Below are 23,522 nucleotides of genomic sequence, written 5' to 3'. Positions count from 1 at the left end.
CTTTGCCCTATTTCCACAGTGCAGGAATCACAAAGGGGAATGAAAGCTGAGAATGGCTTAAGAATACGTTAACTAATGCTTTCACGTAACTCAGCTTTTCTCATTTTTTCATTGCAGGACCCTTCAAACCATGTGACTACCTATTTGGCAGCTGGTTGATCCGAATTGGAGTTTGGACCATAGTGTTTCTGGCCATCACATGCAATGCACTGGTGCTTGCGACTGTCTTCAGATCTCCGTTTTTTATTTCCTCCATAAAGCTATTGATTGGACTCATAGCCAGTGTGAATATGCTCATGGGCACATCTAGCAGTGTGCTTGCCAGTGTGGATGCATTCACCTTTGGAGTCTTTGCTCACTATGGTGCTTGGTGGGAAGCTGGTGCTGGTTGCCACACCGTTGGCCTTCTCTCCATCTTTGCTTCAGAAGCTTCCATTTTTTTGCTCACTTTAGCAGCCCTTGAGCGCAGTTTCTCTGTGAAACATGCCACAAAGTTTGAGACAAAGTCCCCCCTTGCTGGCATGAGGATAGCCATGTTCTTTTGCTTTATGTTGGCTTTCATCATGGCAGTGATTCCGGTGCTTGGGGGGAAGGAGTATGGGGTTTCTCCCCTCTGCATACCGTTGCCATTTGGGAAGCCCACTGCTGTGAGTTACATGGTAGCACTAGTCTTGTTGAATTCTCTTTGTTTTCTTGTTATGACAATAGCTTATACAAAACTCTATTGTAGTTTGGAAAAGAGAGAATTGGACAATATTTGGGATTGTTCAATGGTGAAGCACATAGCCTTGTTGCTTTTTGCTAACTGCATTCTCTATTGCCCTGTGGCAATCTTATCATTTTCTTCCTTGTTAAACCTTACTTTTATTAGTCCAGAAGTAATTAAACCAATACTCCTAGTGATTGTCCCTCTCCCTTCTTGTGTAAACCCACTACTTTACATGCTTTTCAATCCCCATTTCAAGGAAGACCTTGGAAACCTTCGAAAACAGACCTTTATATGGAAGGTGTCGAAGCATGCCAGTATGGTCTCTGTTAACTCAGAGGATGCAGAAAAACAGTCATGTGATTCAACACAGGCTCTAGTAACCCTTGCAAGCCCTAGAATAGCCTACAACATTTCTACCAATAATCCACTAGTGCCACCATCTTATCAGATGTCAGAAAGCTGTAACCTTTCATCCGTAACTTATGTCCCATGTCATTAGCTTCAAAAGGTACCCAAATTTACAAAGTTCTCAATCCAAAGTCAAGTTAATTTGCATGCATTTGTTTTGCAAAGAAAAAATGAATTGTTTACTTCTATTATACATGTTAGATGACAAAGAACATTAGAAACCTAAAACTGCAATTCATACCATCTCAGTATGTTCTGAACAGACACATGAACACACAATTCAAATATCGTTAAAGAAAAGGTTAAGAACTTGTTTTGAGCATTGGCCCAGTTGCTTAAGTGGGAATAAAAAACTAGCAAGCAAAGAGGTGAGTTCCAAAGAAAGGACTAGAACCCCCCTACCTCCTGGAATTTTTCACCATCTTTCTGGAATTTATCACCATAATAATGAAACTTCCAATAAGCTGATTTCAGTAAGAGGGATTCCAGATATTAGGAGGGATCTCACTACATAAAATTTTGGAGGATTACAAAAAAATGTACTTATCCTAGTTATTATACAAGATATTTGCATCACGCACAGATGATCTTGTTTGTGTGTGTGTGTGTGGAAGATAAGGACACAGCTGCTATTTAAACAATTTAAGTGGATCCAAGTAACTGAACATATCAGTTATGACTGCACCTGATACTGGCTCAACTTGTTAGCATCCAAAGTGCAACCTTACTCTGAGAAGCCTATTGACATTGCTAGAAAGGCTTGGAAATGCTGCTTGGAATATTGTGGGAAAGGAGATCTGAATTATTTTTAATTTCCTGCTGCCTGAATTTACTTTGCTGACACATGTATCATTGGGAAAGAAAATGAAAAAAAGGCAGAAACTATGTATACATCAAAACAAAACAGCTATATATTATTCTGTTCCTTTATCTCTGTTTTTCAAGCAATGCCGCATACGTCTGGAGAGATTCCTAAAACCACTTTGGATTAAACAAGAGATCATCTGATGGTTGCACAATACTTATTACCATGTTTGTTTAGCTTTATTTTAACAGTGGTTCAGTTATGGAGTGCTGCTTAATGTCAGTGAAACAGCCCCTCACATTTGCATTTGTATACAAGTTTAAGTAAACGAATAAGCCTGAAAGCTGGCTTGAGAAAGATGCCTTAATTTAAAAATTATTTTTTAAAAGATAAACTCCAGATCATAAAGGTTGCTATGCATATTATTTTTATACACATACTCAAGAGCTTTGATTCAGATACTTTAAACTTGGAAATGTTAACATTCATTTTACAGAAGCTTTTAAAAATTACAATTTGTAAATATGGAACTGTATTTATTATTACAGTAAAACACTAAAAATAAGAATAAGACATGTACAGTATCATACTATTTGTTGTATTTTCTACACATTTATTTGACTAAATTCAGTATCTGTATATAATATATGTAAATGTGTAGTGATTGTAAATAGATGGTGTGCTCTCTTTTCTACCGGTGTTTCAAATATATGTAATTTGTAATAAAATCTGCAGAAAAAATATATTAGTGTCTTACATTCACAAAACTTTGTCCATACTTCCAAATATTCTCCAAAACTTTTTTGCATATCATCATGGTAGAGGATCTTTTACATTCTACTTTGTACTTGTGTTTCTCTAAGAGAGCAAAACAAACAATATTTTATCTCAGCACATTTACAATGCAATCCTCAGCACAGTTACTCCAATCTAAGATCCTTTAAATCAATGGGCTTAGACTGGAGACTGTACTGTTAATCTATCTCTCTGTCTCTCACATACACATGTTCACTCATGCATAAGCTCAGATAACAATGTAGTCAGAGGAGTTTATGGTACATATTTTTAGCTTTTCATACTGTGCTTTGTATTACCATAACATTTCTGTTCAAGAGCTACATGAATAACTCTAACCTTCAAAATAACCTACTAGAAGATCGCAGCTATCCACACAAAAACTCTTCAAGAAGGACAGACGCAGTGGAAAGGAATGCAGTCATAGGAAGCTTAAACAAACATGTCCATATTCATCTGCACGGGTAATAGCATGTAACTACAGCAACTCATACTGGAGAAAGAAACATCCAATAATATGTGTGTACCAACATTTTTGTTAATGACAGCCAACAAATAACCCCTAAATTCTTTTTTTGGAGATATAAACAGCTCATCCATCATTTTTAAGGATGTTTTAAAAAAATTCCATTCCCTTAATAAAAACTACTTAGGCCGTTCTGCATTAACTTTTAGCCCAGGAATTTGGTCCAAATCTGTCTTAGAAATGATGGATTAGATCCCTTGCTACATATAACCAAAGCTTAAAAGAAAATGCCAATTTATACAAATAAGGTCTATTCCCATTTAGTTTTACCCAAAACATGGAAACAAATAGTAAGAAAAACAAAATAATAATTCTCTTAGTAGATTGTTAGCATAACAGAATGAAAGTATTCTGTTCAACTGTCCCTGGAGAGAGCGTGTTTTCCCCATAAAGCAACCAGTTCTGGTGAAGTCAAAGTAATCTCTGTTTGCAATTCTATGCATACATACTAAGGAAGAAGTCTTATACTGTCGGACTTCTTAAATAAATGTGTAGTATCGGATTGTAAGGATTCTAACAGTGCAATCCTAAACAGAGCTGCACACATAATTCCATGGGCTGTAATTCTGCTTAGGCTGGCACTGTGATGCTCAGTGCAGGGAAGGGGTGGAGTAAGCTGTTATCATACAGATGTAAATAAGGTAATGGCTTCCTGCTGCACCCATTTACCCTGATAAAAAGATGCCTAAAGTTTCAAATAGATATTGCCAATCAGTCTGATACTGAGGGCAGGGTTTGCTTTGTGGGATTTAAAAGGGTGGCTAAGGACTATAACAATATCCCATAGAAGATAAACAGCCGACGCATGTTAAATTTATGGGCACATACAAGCTTGAGACATGATTATATGCTGTTGATGCTGACTGTTTAGTATCCATATTGGTTATGGCAACATTCTAAAGTTCTGAGCATGTCATTTCAAGTCACTTAGCTCAATCTTTATCAAAACTTCAGGTCTCCTTGGATGAACTCCTGTGCTCTGGACCCTTGTCAGCCTGGTTTCAGGCCAGGCTGTGGGACGGACAGCTCTGATAGCATTCAGTGATGACTTCTGTCTGAATGTAGACAAAAACCATGGTTGGTTGTCACTCTTCCTGGATCTATCTACAGTCTTTGGTAGCAGATCATGTAATCATGTTGAGTCATTTGGAGGCAAAAGTAGGTATCAGGAAATGTGTCTTTGACTGATTTAAATTTTTCCTCATGGATCAGACTTAAGATTGCCATTGAAGACCAGTTATCTTCGGCAAAATATTGTGATGGAGGAACTGGCTTGTCTCAATGTTGTTTAAATTTGGACTGCATTCTTAATTTTCTAAGACCAAAAATCTGTTTTAAAAAGAAGAGTTGTGGTCTTTAAAAAAAACCACACATGGTCCAAAAAGCATGAAAATAGCCAAGTGAAAACGTGAAGACATGACACAGATTCACTCTTGGGAGTCAGCGGTGTAGCGGTCAGCGTCACTCAGAATAGGATCTGGAAGGTGGGGGGGGGGTTGGAACCCTCACACCGCCATGGAAACTTGCTGGGTGACCCTGGGCCAGTCGCGCACTCTTGGCCTAATCGACGTTGTAGAGTTATTGAGAGGATAACATGGAGGAGAGGAGAACTGCTACTCTGGGTCCTCCTTGGGGAGAAAGGCAGGGAATAAATGAAATAAATAAAAAAAATAAACTTTGCCTTGGACCTTCAGTCCCAATCCTTTCTCTGCAGTTGTATGTTGGGAGGGGAGTAGAGCTATAAGTCTGCAGAAATACCTCTAAATTATAAACTTTTAATTCTGATTAACAATCTTTTCTGATGTAAAACAAGTTATTTCAAGCAAGGGGTAAGGTTCATTCACAGCAAGCAAATAAGATTTGTAAATAATACAATTTCTGATTTGCCATTGTTCTTGTGTCTATTTCTTCAAATAGAGGTTTCGTGTTAGGGTGAAATGATTACTTGCTTCCACAGGTTATTAGGGTAAGATATGCACTCCAGCACTGCTCAAAGGTTGGCCTAAATTTGCCTCTACAAATAAGGTAAAGGCTGGAAACAAATTTCTCTGTTTCATCTCTGACTGCCTGTTTGGCACATCTTTTGATATACATCCATGGGCGGACAAAAGGCCTTTGTTAGATACAATCAAGAGTGTCATGTAAACAGTGGGATCCAGAAACCATAAGAGATTCCAGTGGGGTCTCACTAGGAATAAAAGTGGATTTATTTTCTTGGGTGGAGGACGGGAGATTTGGAAAAATTGCTGGATGAAAAATATAGACTTGAACATAACCTGAATTTCAGCCATGAGGTCACCGGGCATTTATCAGATATATTGCTTTATCTGGATTCCATTTTAGGAAACATTTAAGGATAAAAGAGGAGTATTTATTTCCTGTCTTTGTTTTCCTTTGCCATAAATAGACCTTGCTTGCTCAGAATTTTGTTTCTTTTGATCAGTACCTGCTAAGTAAAAGGTATTTTGTTTCCTATCAGTGTGGTTTTGCTTGTACATACACATTTCCCTAACTTGGTCCATGGAAACAAATAGGGAGAGGGCTTTTTTCCTAGATATTTAATTACCTCTTGGCTCCTAGAAACCCATCAGCATAAAGTGTGGAAGCTGGTCTGAGAATCTCCTAAAGCATGCACTGCTTAACCCACATCTCAAATACTGCAAAGTAATTGAGTTCTAAGTCAATGGGACTTCGCCATCACCTGCCCCGTTAGCACCTCCCTCAGAGTCATTCAATACCATGAAAACGTTGTTTCTGGCAAGACAAGAAAAGGTGCAAATCTTAACTATAAAAACACTCGCTCCACTTAGCCCAGCATTTATGGTCCAATTTTCCTCACACTGCTCCTTAAGGGGAAGAGTTGGTTCAGTCTAGCCTCACTGCAGGATTGTCCACCCATCACCAGGATTCTTGAATCTGCTCCCTCTTGGAGGCCTTTATTCTATCCCACTTTCTGGCAGCTGTGCTCCAGACCCCCACCCCGTTCATAGACATTGTGCTGCTTCTTCCCCCTCTTCTTTTTCATCTAGGGTGGCATAACCCCATTTGGAACTCTTCTGCCCTCTTTCTGCTTCCCCTTCTCCCCTGTCCACTCTCCTCATGCCTTCTTAGAGACATTGTCCATATATCTATTGGTGAGCTCTGCTTGGATTGGCCACAGGTGGACATGTCTTGTTTAACAGCTTCCTCCAGGATTTTTCTTTCATTAGTTCCCCATCTTGATGTAACTTGATTTTGTTCCATTGCCTCTTGACAGCTTTCCTTTCTTCTGGCCTTTCGGACTATTGCACTGTCCAATATTTATCTAGTTCATTTGGAACTTCCCTGCTTCCCATGTACCCCCTTCCCAGGATGTAACAGAGGTCTATTAATTTGGAACCTTGGATAATTGACTAAAATGGGTAAAGAACAGAAGCTAGCTTATCGGAGTTTTAATGTGTTACTGAATTGTTCTTAAATGTTTTTGTATGCAAGCTAGGATCAACACAGCTGAGGCCAGCAAAGAAAAAGCAGGCACTGTCTTCTACTTTTGAGAATGCCACATGTGCTGAGCGTAGCTGCCTATGGGAGAACAAGATCAATAGCCATAAGATGATCTGACTGAGACAACACTAGAAGAAGCTGAGCAACGGGACAAGCTCATGTTGCCATGATATCGCAAGTGAAAAGGAGATAATTTATTTTGCATTCGTTAATATTAATTACAGGGACAGATTATAAAAGGGATGGATTGGAAAAGCTGCGTCTGTTGAATATTTATCAGAACATGTGCTACACGTCCTGCAATGGAGGCAACTTACTGTACAAACACATTAGGTAGAAATTCATGCTTATCAACTGTGATTAGGAAAAACTGCATGCAGGAAGGCATTTCTCCAGCAGACCGCTCCTGATCTGCAGCAGGTTAGGTGACTGCAGCCCAGAACTCCTGAGTAGAGGTGTGCAGGGCCTGCCTGTTTCATTAAACCTGATTCACTTTTAACTGAATCAGGAAACCGTTTCGGTATTCAGGGAATACCGAAACAGCAAGCCGATTAAGTATTCGCGTTTTGGCTTGATTCGGCCAGTTTTCAATGAGAAAACCTTCTCCCGGGTTTCCGGGAGTTTGGGGGGGGCCATTTTCTGCCCAAATCACACCAAACTTGGTGGAGACCTTCTCCTAACTCTCCTCTAACTACCCCCCCCCAAGTTTCACAAAGATTGGATTTGGGGGGGGGCATGTTATGCCCCCCCAAACAAGGTGCCCCATCCTCCTATAATCTCCATGGTTCTCTATGGGGAAAAACAAGTCATCTTTCTAGGTGGCTTGGGGTGGCATTTTGCAAGCAAAATGCACCCAACTTTCAGGGGACTTGCTCCCACCTGTCCTCCCACCCTCCACCACATTTCAGGCAGATTCCACTTTGGGGGGGCATTTTATGGCCTCCCAAAAAAGGTGCCCCTATCCACCTCCACTCCACTATTCCCTATGGGGGAAATAAGAGAGGCTTGTGTGGCTAGGGGTGGCATTTTGCATGCAAAATGCCCCCAACCTTCAGGGGCCCATCTCCCACCTGTCCTCCCACCCTCTACCAAGGTCCAAGCTGATCCCAGTTTGGGGGGCCATTTTATGGCCTCCCAAAGATGCTGCTCTTAGCCTCCCCTTTCTCCATTATTTCCTATGGGGGAAATAAGAAAGGCTTGTGTGGCTAGGGGTGGCATTTTGCATGCAAAATGCCCCCAACCTTCAGGGGCCCATCTCCTACCATTTTATGCCCCCCCAAAGGTGGTTCTCCTGAAAGCAGTCTACTACACAAAATAATACAACTCACATCACCGTTCTTGACAGCAAATGTGTTTGGGTGATTCTATGATGTGGAGTGAATTGTGTTATTTTTGTGTAGTAGACTGCTTTTATGCCCTGTTGTGCCCTCCTACTGTGTAATCTAAAGCAGTTAAAGAAATAAAGTGTTTTTGACAGCAATTGTTTTGGGTGATTCTTTAATGTGAAGTGAGATGTGTTATTTTTGTGTAGGGGAATGCTGGCATGCCCTTTGGTGTGCCCCCCTGCTGTGTAACCTACAGCTGTTCAAGAAATAAAGTGTTTTTGACAGGAATTGTGTTTTTGTGATTCTCTGATGTTAAGTGAGTTGTGTTATTTTTCTGTGTGGGGGGACTGCTGGTGTAATGTGTCACAATGCTTTGCCTATTTGTACTTTGAAAGTGAGAAAATTTTTAAAAAACTTTATTCAGTGTGTGTGTTTTATTCTTTGTTGTGCAGTTGGTTCCCATCATAGGGAACAATGGGGCTGGCTGGCCAGCCATCTCTGTAGGTGGTGAGGGAATTTGGGAGAGGGTGTCTGTGGTTCAGGTGCTCTTTCACAGGGACAAGCTCACACTCAGGAGTGTGCCCACCATTGTGGCACCCCTGGGCTGTGCAGAATTGCCCTGAGAAAAAGCGTTTAAAAGTTCCCATCACAGGGAACAATGGGGGACAGCTGGCCAGCCTGCTCCTGGGGTAGTGGCCGGTGTGGGAATGTTGGGGAGGGTGTCTTTGGGTCAGTGTGGGGCTGTGTGTGTGTGTGGGGGGGTGGATTTAAAAGGGGGACTGTACCTGTGGCCACAGATGCCACATTCCGTGGGTTCCTGCTGTGGGAGATTTTCCCATAACAGGAATCAATAGAAAGTGGCTAGCCACAGGACAGGGGAGGTTAGGTTTTGGGGAGGGTGTGTGTGGTATTTGGCAGTTTGGGTGCAGGCGGACTGTGGCTGTGGCCATTGGCAGCCCCAATCCCATGTTTCTGCGGTGGGGAAGTCTTCCCCACAGTAGAAAGACAAAGTGGGGTGGCAGGAGAACCACCTTTGGGGGGGCATTAAATGGTAGATGGGCCCCTGAAGGTTGGGGGCATTTTGCATGCAAAATGCCACTCCTAGCCACACAAGCCTTTCTTATTTCCCCCATAGGAAATAATGGAGAAAGGGGAGGCTAAGAGCAGCATCTTTGGGAGGCCATAAAATGGCCCCCCAAAGTGGTATCAGCTTGGACCTTGGTAGAGGGTGGGAGGACAGGTGGGAGATGGGCCCCTGAAGTTTGGGGGCAGTTTGGGGTGCAAAATGCCACCCCTAGCCACACAAGCCTCTCTTATTTCCCCCATAGGGAATAGTGGAGTGGAGGTGGATAGGGGCACCTTCTGTGGGAGGCCATAAAATGCCCCCACAAAGTTGAATCTGCCTGAAACTTGGTGGAGGGTGGAAGGACAGGTGGGAGCAGGTCCCCTGAATGTTGGGTGCATTTTGCTTGCAAAATGCCACCCCAAGCCACCTAAAAAGATGACTTGTTTTTCCCCATAGAGAACCATGGAGACTGTAGGGGGATGGGGCACCTTGTTTGGGGGGGCATAAAATGCCCCCCAAAGTCCAATCTTTGTGAAACTTGGGGGTAGTTAGAGGAGAGTTAGGAGAAGGTCTCCACCAAGTTTGGTGTGATTTGGGCAGAAAATGGCCCCCCCAGACTCCCGGAAACCCGGGAGGTTTTCTCATTGAAAACAACGGCCGAATCGTTTTGGCAATCTCTGTTTCAGTTATTACTGAAATTTTTCAGTATTCAGAAAAAGTTTTGGTAATACTGAAAAAACCCGAAATGGCCGATTTGGTATTTTTAACCTAATCAGAATACCGAATTGCACACCCCTACTCCTGAGCTCAAGTGATCTGCAGGCCTCGGCTTCCCCAGCAGCTGGGATTACAGGCGTGCACCAGTTACAATCCTAGGCACATAAAGCTGGCTCATGCATTTGGAATGAAGAATTCATGCAAGCTTGGATCTTGGCACTTTACAGTTTAGAAGTTAAACACAGCTTTGCATTTTCCCTTGGGACACTGAAAATTCTTGATAATACAGAATATTTGATAGTTAATGATATGGCTTCAGTTTGCTTAGTAAATTTCCTGCCAACCTCTGCTTCCAGGTTTTCTATCCCAAATACCTCTGTCATAAGGAAGACATTTAGAAACATTTAATGTTTATGTCAAATTATATGCCAGCCAACAGCAGTCTCTTAACTAGCTGGCAAAAGGATACTTTTTGAAACATTAAATCATCATGCCACCTAAATTTAAAACAAATCCTTGTGAATTTTCAAAAAGTAGGTTGTAGACCATTGAATAATTGAAAGTGAATGTGATCTTCAATGTGCTAACGGAATATTTGCCTCTGGAGAATCTGTGGAAGTGTAACATGACTACTAACAGAACATGTATGACAGCAGATAGAACTCCAACACGATTAGAACATCATTCTTACTCCATATTTCTTGGCCTAACGGACATAAATTTAACTCCAGACCTAAGCTAGAAAAGGGCTGTACACAGGGGAGGGAACTGAAGCTCAAAGTTATTCAGGTTGCCTGGAAGAATTATCCAGTTATTTGTTAAGTTTCACATGTGAAGCGCACACATTTATCGTTACATGCATTTTCTATTGGGCAAAAGGAAACAGCGACATTTCTATCAGGCAAAAAGAAACTAGAACTCACAGTAATGCAAGACCAGATCTTATTTTAAAAAATCACAGAGCTTGGAAATTGTAGCCCTTGGAAGCAGAAGACTGGTTACACTTTGTAGGCATTGAAGAGCTGAGGCGCATGAGCCCATATCCAACCACACCGTTCCAATATTGAAGAGTGATTTCCACTGATTTCCTTCTCATGCTGCAATTTATGGAGGCACCCCAAAATTGTTTTGGGGAGGGCTGAATGGGAAGAAGAACGGGCAGAAATAGGTCTCCCCCAAACCCAAGTACCCTTTAGTCTTTGGGATAAGTGGCTGGATACAAGCCAGTAATTTTCAGCACAGATTCTCCATGGGCTACATTTACAACTCTTCTTTCATTAAATAATCCCAAGGCAGCATTTTAGAGTCATCATGGCAAGTAAATTAAGCAAGAGAAAATGATTTGCCCCAAACCATGCAATGAATGTTACAGCAGTGGCAACCTGAACCTAAGGTTCTTGCATCCAAGACCAACATAACTGCACTGTATCATACAGGATCACAAAAATGATTAGAGGCAGACGATGCTTGCCATTTTACTCACTCCTGCTAGAGTTTTTTCATCATCATCAGAGACTGGATATTTTAGTGAAGTTGGACTTTCATTCTGACTTCCTTCTGAGGTAGTACCTACATTCACCTGCTTTGGCTTTCAAAGGTTTTGTATCCACATATAAAGGACAAGCTGTTTTGTTTTCTGTACGGGAGAGGGTAGTTCTCATGGCATGTTTATGCACATACACCCCTACACCTGTTTTACTACTGATGTAATATGAATGCAGAATGTGTATGTAATCCAGCCATTATTCACATTTACTGATGAGAATGCATTTTTTAATCCCTTTTTAGCAAAGAAGTTTGTGTGGCTTGCAGCAATTAAAACTGAATATGGATATCAATTAAAATACAAGCTTCTTATTCTAAGAAAGAGGATTGTTGCTGAGGCGTGGGTCTAGCCAACAAAAATGTAAAGCAGGCTATTGGCCCTTTCCTCTCTGGTATTACTGATACATCAACTTGGAATTGAACTTCTGATCTTCAACAGAAAATTACAATATTCGCATTTTCTCTATTCCATGCTACTTTTCAAAAAGGTACTGGAAGATTTAGCTCAGTTCAAGCAGTTCACCAACTGCCAGATTGCTATATGAGCAGTCTACTCTTTGATCTTAATTAAGCTTGAGAGCCCCAGACTAGTGAATGCTGGCCTCTTGGATGATGTCCCTGACTAAGGGATATAAATTCAAGTTTAATGTGGCTGTTTGAATTTTATAGACTTCAACCGACTCATGGGATAGTTCTGTATGAATAAAGTTGTTGTTTGTTTCTTGGATTGAGTCCAGGCGATATTCCCCTTTCTACAGCAAGGTGATTACAAATAGCTCAACTGAAAGATTAACAAAGCTTCTTCTTATCTCCAATGGCCAATAAAGCACATGGCTACCCTCCAGGTTTTCACTAAGATCACAGCAATGTTCAACTAGAAAGGATCTGTCTGGCAGTTGCTCCAATGTCATTTAAATACTGGAGCTGCACAAAGGTTGTGGGATGTGTATGCATGACCATATAGAGGCAGGCCACATGCTTTGCACACAGAAGACGACGGGTTCAATCCTGGGTGTTTCTAGTTAAAGCATCTCAGGATGTAACCTTTGGGAAAAGCCCTTCTCTAGTAGAACCCTAGAAAAGCTGCTGCAACAACGGCTAACAATGGACCAATTCTGTAAAAAGCTGCCTCCTATGCACATGGTACTACCAAGATGGTCTTTCTGCATCCATTCCTGCAGACTTCTTGAACTATACCACCTATGCACCTTTTGTAGGAAGTTCCACTTTTCCAGCCTAGCTTATTAGGAGAGCCTCCGCTGCCTTTCATTAGCCTATCAGTTAATAAATAAGTGTTTGCTGGAGAGAGTGTTTGCTGGTCCACTCACCCATGTCCGTCATCCATTTGGAAACGCAACAGGTCTTGAGCAGGTCGCGTTGGCGTGGGCTGGCAACCTTCCAGTTGTACTTGTGCCCGAGAAGAAGTATGTTTCATACGAAACGGGAATTGTATAAGATGCCTGCATAATCCCGTCGGCACCTGTGGATTTTACATCTCATTGGACTTGAGCCACCACCATAAGACTGCCTTGTGACTTCCTCTTTAGTATATCCCCGTTGTGGGTCTGTCTCGGACATTTATATTATGACTTGGACAACTGAATTGTATTAACTATATTTATTGTATTCATTGCATGTTATTTATTTGCATTTTGCACTTTGCACGTTTGCACTATTGCAACATTTGGAGAAATAAATTCAGCATGATAAAGTATAATCTACCACCATCCTCCTGGAATAAAAAAACCAATGTTTGCTATTCATGTGGAAAAGAAGGAACATTTCTCCATCCCACTCTAATGAAGGGCTATGAAACTACTGGAAAGGATCAAAGCAAAACTGTTTTGTCCTCTCTCACATCCTCAAAGAATCGTTTACAAACAATCGCCTTCTGGATAGCAGCTTGCCCGTTTTTGGGGGTTTTTTTACTTGCTCAAGTGCTACTGCTAGATGAAGACACAATGTCACTGCACATTTCCTGAAGCTTCTTTTTTTTTGTTGTGTATCTCAGTTGTGAACAAAGCTAAAGCTGGCTTAAAGAATGGGTATTGCACCCCACTACCACTCTGACCCATGCAGCAGGACCCTGAAGCATTAGTGCACAAGGGCTAGGCATCAAGCCCAAGCCTGAGCACAGCTGGTTCATCTTAACAGGTTCTTCCAAAAGCGGAAGGCATGTCTTATGCAAAGAACGCCCCCAATTTCAGCCGGTTCTCTCTACTGCAAAGCTCCCACCATGGTGCATTTCACATTAATCATGAAAGTCCCCTGACTCTTCAAGATTCGGGAGGGGCAAAGCACATAGCCACAGAATAAAAAGAAGCAGCAAGAAAAAGGCTTGTACAGTAAGAATTCTTAGGATGCAGGCCAGTATAAGTAATCCTGAGCCTGTAGGATTATTTAACCACCACCCCTCCATAACTCCCCCCCCCGTGCTAAACCATCCCGTTTCTGCACTTGTTTGGCCTCTTTAGAAGTATTTGATGGGATGTTAAACATCATCTAGAGCAGTTCTGCAATCAAACCCACCAAGCCCTCAGGTGCAATGGTGAAAACTTTATGACTGGAGGCTACACTCCCTTCAACAGAAAAGCAAATAAATCTCAGCATTCTGTGCCAGCAATTTCACAAGGGTTGAGTTCAGCTGCAATGAATCTCTTTATTGTTCCAGGTACCCAGGCAGGGCCATTTTGATTACTTCCAGCAATAGCGAGCTCCACTGCAAACATACAATATCAGAAAAGTAGCACTTAAGGATTTTAAACAGCCTCTGGGGCCATGCTGCAGCTACACATTTTAGCACACTGCCGCTTATGCCAAAATATCTTCAAGATGAAAATATATCAGGCCCAGGATAGAATTTTTGGAGCAGAATTCTGCCTCTCAATTTCCACACATTTAGGTTCTTCAGAATTCCATTACTAATTTAAAGCCTCAGAGCCCAACCAATTTAAAACGAGAGCTGAAAGGAACCAGGTGCCTAGCTATCTCAGCCTAACAGACCTGCCACACAACAGCACCTCAAAGATCACCCCATGGAAATCCAGGCCACACCATATTCCAGAAAGGATCCACTGCATCAATTCCATCTAGTTTTAAAGCACCATATGACTTATACATCTAAGCAGTAATAGACAACTAGCTGCAAGTAGCACGAGCCAATGGAGAGGTAGAGGAAGTAACTCCTCGACTCTAAAGAACAGCAGTCTTCAAAAAAAAGCGGACTGATTTGACAAAGGAGTAGTTCTCAATCATACATAGAACTAAAAGGTGGCAATGAAGTAGCAGAGATTGGAGGTGGTAGAATTGCATCACTACTGACAACAGCAAGTGGGGGGTTGTGAAGGACCACATGCCTAGAAACTCACCTAAGACTCCCTAAAAATGCATCAAGCAAATGGAAGGTATAGAATGCTTCCCCCAGCTGCACAAGATTGCTGTTCACGGAGAGGGGGGTTTGTTTGGGGTTTTTTTTGCAAAGGAAGGTTAAGACTGGAACCCAGCAGTGCAATTCACTATCACCTCACTCCACTGTCTATGGGAACAGGTTTAAGGGACCTCTAGTACAGGCAGCCACAAGCCAGCCAAATGACACTGATCATCTCCCCAAAGTTGACATGATTTGAGATACAGTTCCTACTGTATGTCTACGGAATTAGAATTCCCCATTCATGTCATTTGCAGCATCAAAACTTTTTTCCAACTCAAAACAGAATTTTACAGATGCAATGCATGTGCTCTAACACTGAACTAGAGATCTTTTCCATGAAGAGTAAGGAAGAAGCGACTAAAAGAGCCACACCTCAGACCATTCCCAAATCCCATCTTTAGTTATATCAAGGAGTGAAAACAAAGGAAGGGGGCAGGGAAATACAAATCATATACATAACGAGGTCTAATTCCCAACTCTTAGGAGACGTAACAGATGCAGGATGAACTATTTCTTGTTATTCCCTAGACTTTCTGCCTTTACTTGTAAAAAAAAAGAAACAAAACACCCCTAAATAAGCTCTACTTGCCAATCCTCAATGTTAACCTGCAGTTTCAGTCAAGATGTCAGTCCACAAGAGAGGAAGAGAAGTGGGCATGAGAGCACTAAAAGACCCCGAGCTGTGGTTTCTCCTAGCTCCATCATGTAGAAGGTATACCTGGTGAAATTCTTTCTTTTCAGCTATCAGAAGGCCTAAGAATTCAAGCTTCGACAGTGTTGGACAGCGTATGTAAGTTCCAGGGATTCAGAAAACTGCATCACAGGGAGAAGCTGCCTAGGAACAGTCTCTCCTGTTACAGGCTGCATCTATGCTACTTCTTCCAAACTGGAGCTATGAAAAGGACAAACATGGCAGAGCATGCCCATCAAGAACTCTAAAGAGCAGGTGCCAGTACTGTATCTATCTGGTACTTACTATATTCTCTCTCACTTGGCTCCTATGCAATCCAAATCTCTGTCCAACTCATTGAGTCATCTTGCTATCTTTATGTTTCCACAGTGAAGCCAAGCTATGCTTATGATTAGCGGAACAGTCTACGTTGCAGTCTTTTTCACTACACACAGTTCATAGTAATACTGCTAATGATACAAATGGGGGTTTCAGGGCACTTATACAGGAATGTTCAAGTATTCTTGCACAATTAACTAAACTGAGACCCTTTACTATAAACATACAAGAGAAGGCCAATTTTTCAAAGTGAGAAAAATGGGGGTGGTGGTGGTGGTTTACATTTGTCTCCCTATAAAGTTATCTCACATTACTGTTGGTTTTGTTTTCTTCATGCTTGTGCATAAAAACGGTTTTCCTGGTATCAATTCCTTCTATGTGAAATAGACTAAAATATTTTATCGCTGTTCCTTAAACGTTAGGTGTCTGTATATAGAAATAAAAACAAAAAAAAATCTCAGGACCAATGTGGGAAGAATAAATTTAGTGAGGCAGGGTAGCTTCATTTCTCTTTAGTGGAAAAAAAGCAGGAAAGAGGGCCAGAACAGCAAGGGATACAAGGCACAATTGGAGAGCAAAAATCACACTGTTTTCTCCCCTTCTCCAATCTCTGACTGTGGCTCAGGTTAGCAGTCCTTTCCCAGGCAGGTTACTCCAGCGTACACCTCCTGAAGTGCAGCAACTATCAGTGATAACTGACAGAAACCTTCATCCTACTGCCATTTTAGAGCCCAGGATTCCATCAGTATAAATTAATTGTCAATGTTTACATGCTTTTAAGTATTTTAAGCTGTTCAGCTAAACAGAAATTAAGATTTGTTGCCCAGGACAACAGAATGGTTTTCAGGTAATGAAGAAAATGCTTCCAATTGTCTGGCACACAAATTTCAACCATATTAATGCAGCTTGATTAAAGACACAGACACCTTTTTTTTAAAAAAAAACTTATATTCAAAATATTTTTGTATAAACAGCGGCAATACTACAGAGTAGTATCTTAATACAAAGCAGTTCAATATTAACGGTTAAACTTTTATTATAAATTAAAATTTCTTTACAAAAATTGCACATAGTAAATTGACCACTCTTAGGTTCTGATGCACTGGCATTTGCAATAGAATCTTCAAGTTTAAAAAGTCTCTGCCACAAGTCCAGAATGCTGCAAGGGCAATAAAACAGCCCTCCTACAGCCTTCAAGTGCAAAAAGCGGAACTTGAGGCCATGGCAGTTACTTTCCTTAAGAGCGGTTGCTTTTGTTTTAAATCCTGCAATGAAAATAAACAACTCCCCCCCTAAAACAAAAAGGAGAGAAAGAGAAAAGTAAAGCAAAAAAGGTTTCAAAGAAAAAAGGAGAGAAATGCAAAAGAGGACTGCTTTTTTTTTTTTTTACGTAAACACAGCCCATGTGATTCGCCTCAAATACAGATCTTTCAGGCATCAGTGCAAGCATCAAGTGAAAATCAGGATCAGCTCAAAAGAAAGGAAATGAAAACTGAAAACAAAACAAAAAAACCCCACATATAAAGTCTGTCACTGGGATGAACTATACTTACGTACATGACGTTATGAGAGTCTGGCAGGGCCCAGAAGCAGGCCATACAGGGAGTTCATTTATCCAAGGCGGCGATCATGTTAATTGTTTCCAGGTTCAAGGAAAACAGATCAGAAAGACTTGATATGCTCAGCATTGCTCATCTGCTTTATACAGGCCTAAAGCCAGAGATCAGCCTTGAGAATCATTCAAATGATTTTGGCATTTAATAGGACTTAGCACTGACTGCCCCCAGTGTTCAACGATTCGTGCTCTCTGTTCTGTAAGTGTTTAAATTTAAAAGCTCATCTAGGCTGACTCCAACCTCTTGGCACTTGGAAACTAGTTTTCTCAGGTTATCAGTTTTACCTCCTCCTGATGCTTCAAACAGGAGCTGCTGTAAGAGATGGGGAAGCAGACATAAGAATTAGCCAGAGCATGAATATCACCCCATCGATGGATATGGGATATGCACAAAATTGAAATGAAGCCTTAAACAGAAACATAAGGAAAAACATTACATCTCTCCACAGGGTTGCACATAGAGGTAACTTCTGCAAGGCTCTCTGATATAAGTGATGGACCTGAAAAGAGAATGATCCAAATCAATGTTACCCAAACATGAACAAGATTTTGTATTATGGTTATACAAAAAAAGCCAATATTACATATAAAATGACTAACAAAACTAAGTCAAAGCAGCATTTTTTGAGGAAATACTAGAAATAAACCAGCAAAGGCCCTCCAGCACAAGGCAGATTTAAGAAATTTCCAAAAAAACAAGATTAAGGGACCTGATAAACCTCCCAGGACAAGAAATGTTCTCCTTTATGTACTTGTAAATGTAGTTAGAAGTGGGCAAGTTGTTGCATCAACTGATTCAAAGGCTATTGCTAGATTTAAAGGTTTTTTTAAAAAAATAACATTTATAGCTTAAGATAGCGGGGAAAGCTTGGAAGGTACATTTTCCTGCTTTCTTGGTTTTTTGGTGATTAAATTGTTGGTTTTATAATATCTTCAACCCTCTAGGGATACACATATTTCATGCCAATCAGTAACTTGGAATTCTTGAAGCAGCAAGTGGGCAAAATTAAGGAAAGGAAATTAATATTCAAACTAGTTTGCATAGCACAGGAATCTGTTTCTTCACTCATTCTTCACTCAAGAGAAAAAAAGGCCCACTCTCTCCCTCCTATCTCCAGTGATGGCAGAGATAACACTACTTCAGGAATACTGAAACGCAAGCATTCTATAAACTGACTAAAACAATGTTCTTACTATTCCTAGCAGAGCTCCCTATAAAACATGTGGACTTGCTTAGCACATTAAACCCTGGAATTAGGCAAGTTAAGATTTCTACAATTAGCTGTTGTAGGAAACTTTTTTTTACATACCTCTCTCTGTCCTTTTAGAAAGCACTCAGCAGCAATGGCTCTGAAGGGAAGAAATAAAGAGGGCTTACATTTTTGCAGAACACTAAACAATTTTACCATCAGAACACTGAGTATGGGATGGCACTATAAAGGTCCTGGAAAGTAACAGACTAGCTCCCAGTGATGACAATCTATAGTGAAAACATAAAAAGGATCCAGTTTATAAACACTCTTACATGAGCAAGACATTTCAGTTGTTCCCACTATGTACAAACACTGCAGACAATGATCAGTTCATCACCACAGGATATTGCTATTATGATATATAAAGGGGAGGGTAGAAAGGAGGAGGAAACAGAAGTCAACAGTTTAATGATAAAAACACATTCCAAAGAAGAAACAATCAAAACTATCAGTACATTTTCCTTACTTATCCACATAGTGCATACTTACTTCGGAAATATTTGGGTATGGGGAAGCAAGAGTCTTCATTTTACGATATTAATGCCAGGTATCTCTCTAAACCAAAGCTTGTTGAAAAATTGCAATAATGAAAAACCTTCCTAGCATAAGTCCAATTTGAAGACTAGCTTTGTGAAGCAAACCTTAATGCATTTTTAAAAAAAAAACTATGGTAACAGGTGTATGACTGTTGAATTACATTTTCCAGATGGCCAGGCATGTTGGGATATTATATGTAAACATCTTGGCTTGCAGTTTCAGTATCTGAATATTGTTCTCATCCCAGTATTGTTGAAGCAGCCTACAACAAGAGGAACAAATAGTAAGTAAAGGCAATTGCTAAAGATTCCATTTTGCGTGCTGAACATTATAGTAATTCAAAAGGACTGAGCAGAAAGAAGCACTAAATACTGACGTTTGAAGGCTTCAATGCATTATGAGCAAAATCCAGCACTATACTGGAACTACTTGCTCCACCTATTGTGCAAGTCTACAGCATCAGACTTGTAAGCAGTCAATCAAAAAGTAACAAAATAATGTTTTATTTGGCTACAGAAGCTTAGTATTAGGGCACATCAATGGGACGGAAGCAAAACTTTTGTTTACCAGTACCTAGAATTCTGGAAGGGTTTTCTGCCTAAGTTCACTTCCGGTTTTCTTCTAAGAGAAAAACCAATCGGCTTAAGTATAATGCTGCAGTCTTTTTGAAGAGCTACTGCTTCATTCATTGCTGAATTTATCCCTACCCCCAACATATAAAACATAAAAAAAATTTGTCCAACCAAAGGAAACTGACATAGCAAAGGAACAACACCAACAGCATTCCACACTAATACTCCTTATGGTGAGTTCATAAATAATGGGGGTGGTGGGGTGGATCCAGCTGGTGGATTCTTCCTACCTCATGCTTTCTCACAGGCCTACTTTTAAGAATTTGCTGGGGTTTTATTGTACAAGCAGAACAAGTCTTATTTTGAGACAAATGAAACAGTAATGGATAGCACTTTCATCTGCTGCAGCAAACCCTTTTCATGTTTTAAATGGGAAGAATACACCCGATAAGGGGAAGGACCCATTATTATGACAATATTATACTCTAGCGTTACACGGAAGATATATTTGATTTTTGAGGATGAAACATACCTTGGGCTTTTTTTCTCTGATAAACATTCATCCCTAGCCATGTTTTGCTATGAATCTGAATGGGGTCTTTAACCCTTTTTTCAGCTGCAAATATCAGATCCATGTATGTTCCCTTTATGCCAAACGACTGACTTTCTGATTTTAACATCGAAAAAGCTATATGGGCTCAGCTTTCTATAGGTTTTTTCACTTTATGTTGATTACATTGCCCTGCCATAATTATGAGTTTGGAACTAGAAAGTCATGATAAAATAATCAACTAGCCATTTAATTTAATGGACGTCTCTTAGGCAAGGAAAGATGAAAGACACACAAAGTTTACGTAAAACCTTCAACCAATATTTCAGTACCTGAATGAAAGTCCAGGATTAGCAGGCATGGTAGAGCAAAATCGTTCCAAGGCTTTGGAATGCTGAGACTTTGGAATACAGCTCAGATAAAAGGAAATGACCTGTAAAGGTGTATTGTTTAAAATTTAACAGCAATTGCAGTTGTCCATGGTTTAGATAAAGCATCTGACTATAAGCTGTGTTCCCCTTTCAAATGCAGTGGTATAGTTCAACTTGTACTGATGGACCATTCTCGTTCCACAGAATTTTCTTTATTCTATAGGCCAAATAATAATCTGAACTTGTAGCCTTGAATAAGTTATCAATTTAAACTCTGTGTAGATTCACTTCTCTGCCCTTAGCTGCCTTAGCAGATGTATGGCATAGGATGGGGAGGGGGGCTCAGCATCTCTCAGCACAATTATGTACAGGAAATAATGCACCAATAAACTCCTATTTAAAAATAAAGGATTTTTAAAAACATGGTAACTGACAAATCACTTTTCAGATTACCAGGGATTCATTTTGTTTCAGCCTCAGTGACAACGCAAGAGCTATTGTTAAAAGGGGCTCACAGCAGGCTTTGAGGACTGCACCCCAAAGACTCGGCTCTCTGGTCAAACTTCTCTAACCACAATTTGGCAAAGCGCCTGAATTGAATAAACGTGTTTCTGATGCTCACAGAGCTCTCCCTGCAAGTTTCTCCTCGCCAGTACCTGCAAATATATTAGACTGCTGCCAAAAACACCAGGCTGATGGGCACTGGCCCTTTGAGATTACTTGATACCACGATATACTAAAGCAGTCATGGACTTAAATTGGCAATCAGAAGCCTGAATCATCCTAAAAGGAGAACATCTGTAAGCAGCACTAATGGCTCTTCTGAGAATTTGTTCCCACAAAGTAGAGACTTGCCTGAACACCTCTTTCAGAACCACAGAAGGAAGTCAGTTGCCAGAGAAAGGTAACAGATAACTTCTTCAAGGATGAGGTCCCTAGGAACCCCAATCTGCAAAATGCTGTCTTAATTATTTTGAAATCTTGAACTTCTACCTGTTGATTCACTACACAAATGCACCACAGAGAAGCTTTTTCATGTTACGTTTTCATTCTTTGCTTATAGAAAAAGCATATTCACTCATTGTGGTGAAGGAAGTTCCCAAATTATTACATACCTTGTTATGAAATTCATAGTTGGTCCAGTAATCAGCAGTGCTAAAAGGAATAGGGTAACGGGTGGGGACTGTAACAAGACATCTGTTCACAAGATCAGTAAAAAGCTTGAATTCTTGAGCTTGATTGTTGGATCTGACAACTCTACCATTGATGAAAACAAGGTAACTGGAAAACAGAAATGAAACCCAGATGTTAACACTTCTGAATGCATTACTTTTACAATTGTAGAGTCAAGTAATGCCCTGTCATTTAAACTTACTCCATCCAAATGTGCTGAACTATTTCCTCTTGCATAACTGCTCCCAGAGCCGCCTCATAAGCATCCGTTGCTTCTCCAGGACTTCCATGAAGAGACTGGTATAAACTTATTTTAAAAACAAACAATGAACTCTTTAAATACTGCTTTGTGCCTCTATAAATGTATCTGTAAGCTTGATGTTACATACAAATAGAAGCAAAATTTCAGAAATACACATGTTCTAACAGCACTTCAACTTAATTATTGTTAACTGTAAAATATGACAGTGTACACTGACGACAATAGAACCTGTCGAATAACATATACAACAGGAATGTGCAATTTGGGATCGGTATTCCTTTGAAAGTACCAAATTTTACCTGATTTAGTAAAAATCAGTATTACGGAACTCAAAAGGGAATTCCAAATCAGATTCATTATTCCCAAACTCAAGTTTACTGAACAGCTTTTGGATTTCCCAACTATGGACTTCCAGAGGGAATGAGGTGAGCCCACTTTGTGGCCTGCATCCCCTGAGAGTCTGTGAGGTGGGGAAAATGCTCTTCCCAATACTTAAAAAGTCAGGTAGAAAACCAGGAGATTGACAGGTGATTCAGCTGGCACATCAAATGCACACTGCAATTTGGACCACCACCACCCCCAACACATCACAAAACCACCAGCCCATGTTTGCACAAATTTCTGCAGATAAATGAGGAAAGAGGCCCCAGAAATGTTGTTCTCTTGCCACTAGGATAGGAAGAATCAGAGAGAGATTGGGGAAAGTAGAGAACACCACAGCGTGTGTCACAGAAAGAAACCCACAGAAACACCCAAATGAAGCTACAGGATGCTGTTATGTAATATAACGTATGTAATGTCTTCTAATGTTAACTTAACTTTCCCCATTGCCCAGGTGGGAGGAATGGCTGATGTAATGCATTGTTTTAATATGTTGTTCTAATGTCAACTGAACTTTCCTCATTGCAGGGGTGGGAGGGGGCTGATGATGAAGGCTGTTGTAGATGACTTGGATTTCCCAAGTACCTCACTGACACTTGCAGCCTGAAGCCGAATGGGTAGGATCCATCTAATGAAACTGTGCTTGCTTGCTGTTGCCTTGTGATGGGGTACTGCTTGGTTCTGTTCTGTAGTCTCCCACTGGTTGAACCCAGTGCCTGACTGCTGTGAATGACACTGGTTCTGTGGGCTAAGTTGCAAGAGTGTCCCTTGCTTCAGTTTGGTTTGAGTGGAATGAATGTAACTCTCTGGTGTGATGTTGGTGCCCTTGCTTCACTTTGATTTTGGCAGGATTCTATTCCCCTACTTCAGTTTGCTTCTAGTTGGTTTGGGTGTTCTCTGGTGTGATGTTGGTCTTCATAGGAAATCCAAAAAAAAATCCAAATTGAGTTTCTCATAGGAAACAATGGCCAAATTTTACCAAATTTGCTC

At 40.7% G+C, this 23,522-nt stretch overlaps 2 protein-coding genes across 4 annotated transcripts in view; one reads left to right on the top strand and one right to left on the bottom strand.

Annotated features, from left to right (window-relative positions):
- The window catches only part of LGR5 (leucine rich repeat containing G protein-coupled receptor 5), a 124,787-nt gene extending 122,122 nt beyond the window's left edge, over positions 1-2,665 (top strand). For both annotated transcript variants that reach the window (XM_054988404.1, XM_054988403.1), the window contains one exon: positions 118-2,665. In XM_054988404.1, the coding sequence (XP_054844379.1) occupies positions 118-1,208 (1,091 nt within the window). In that variant the 3' untranslated portion in view covers positions 1,209-2,665. The remainder of the gene's footprint in view (positions 1-117) is intronic.
- A 14,171-nt stretch (positions 2,666-16,836) lies between these two features.
- Positions 16,837-23,522, bottom strand: part of ZFC3H1 (zinc finger C3H1-type containing) — a 51,633-nt gene continuing 44,947 nt past the window's right edge. For both annotated transcript variants that reach the window (XM_054988111.1, XM_054988112.1), the window contains exons 29-35: positions 22,092-22,196; positions 21,832-21,997; positions 20,678-20,778; positions 19,384-19,485; positions 18,744-18,783; positions 17,871-17,933; positions 16,837-17,746 (exon numbers count right to left, since the gene is read on the bottom strand). In XM_054988111.1, coding sequence (XP_054844086.1) covers positions 17,609-17,746; positions 17,871-17,933; positions 18,744-18,783; positions 19,384-19,485; positions 20,678-20,778; positions 21,832-21,997; positions 22,092-22,196 — 715 coding nt within the window. In that variant the 3' untranslated portion in view covers positions 16,837-17,608. The remainder of the gene's footprint in view (positions 17,747-17,870; positions 17,934-18,743; positions 18,784-19,383; positions 19,486-20,677; positions 20,779-21,831; positions 21,998-22,091; positions 22,197-23,522) is intronic.

Source organism: Eublepharis macularius, chromosome 9 (genome assembly GCF_028583425.1).
Source record: "Eublepharis macularius isolate TG4126 chromosome 9, MPM_Emac_v1.0, whole genome shotgun sequence".
NCBI classification, from domain to species: domain Eukaryota; kingdom Metazoa; phylum Chordata; class Lepidosauria; order Squamata; family Eublepharidae; genus Eublepharis; species Eublepharis macularius.
This window is presented reverse-complemented; position numbering and strand designations above follow the sequence as displayed.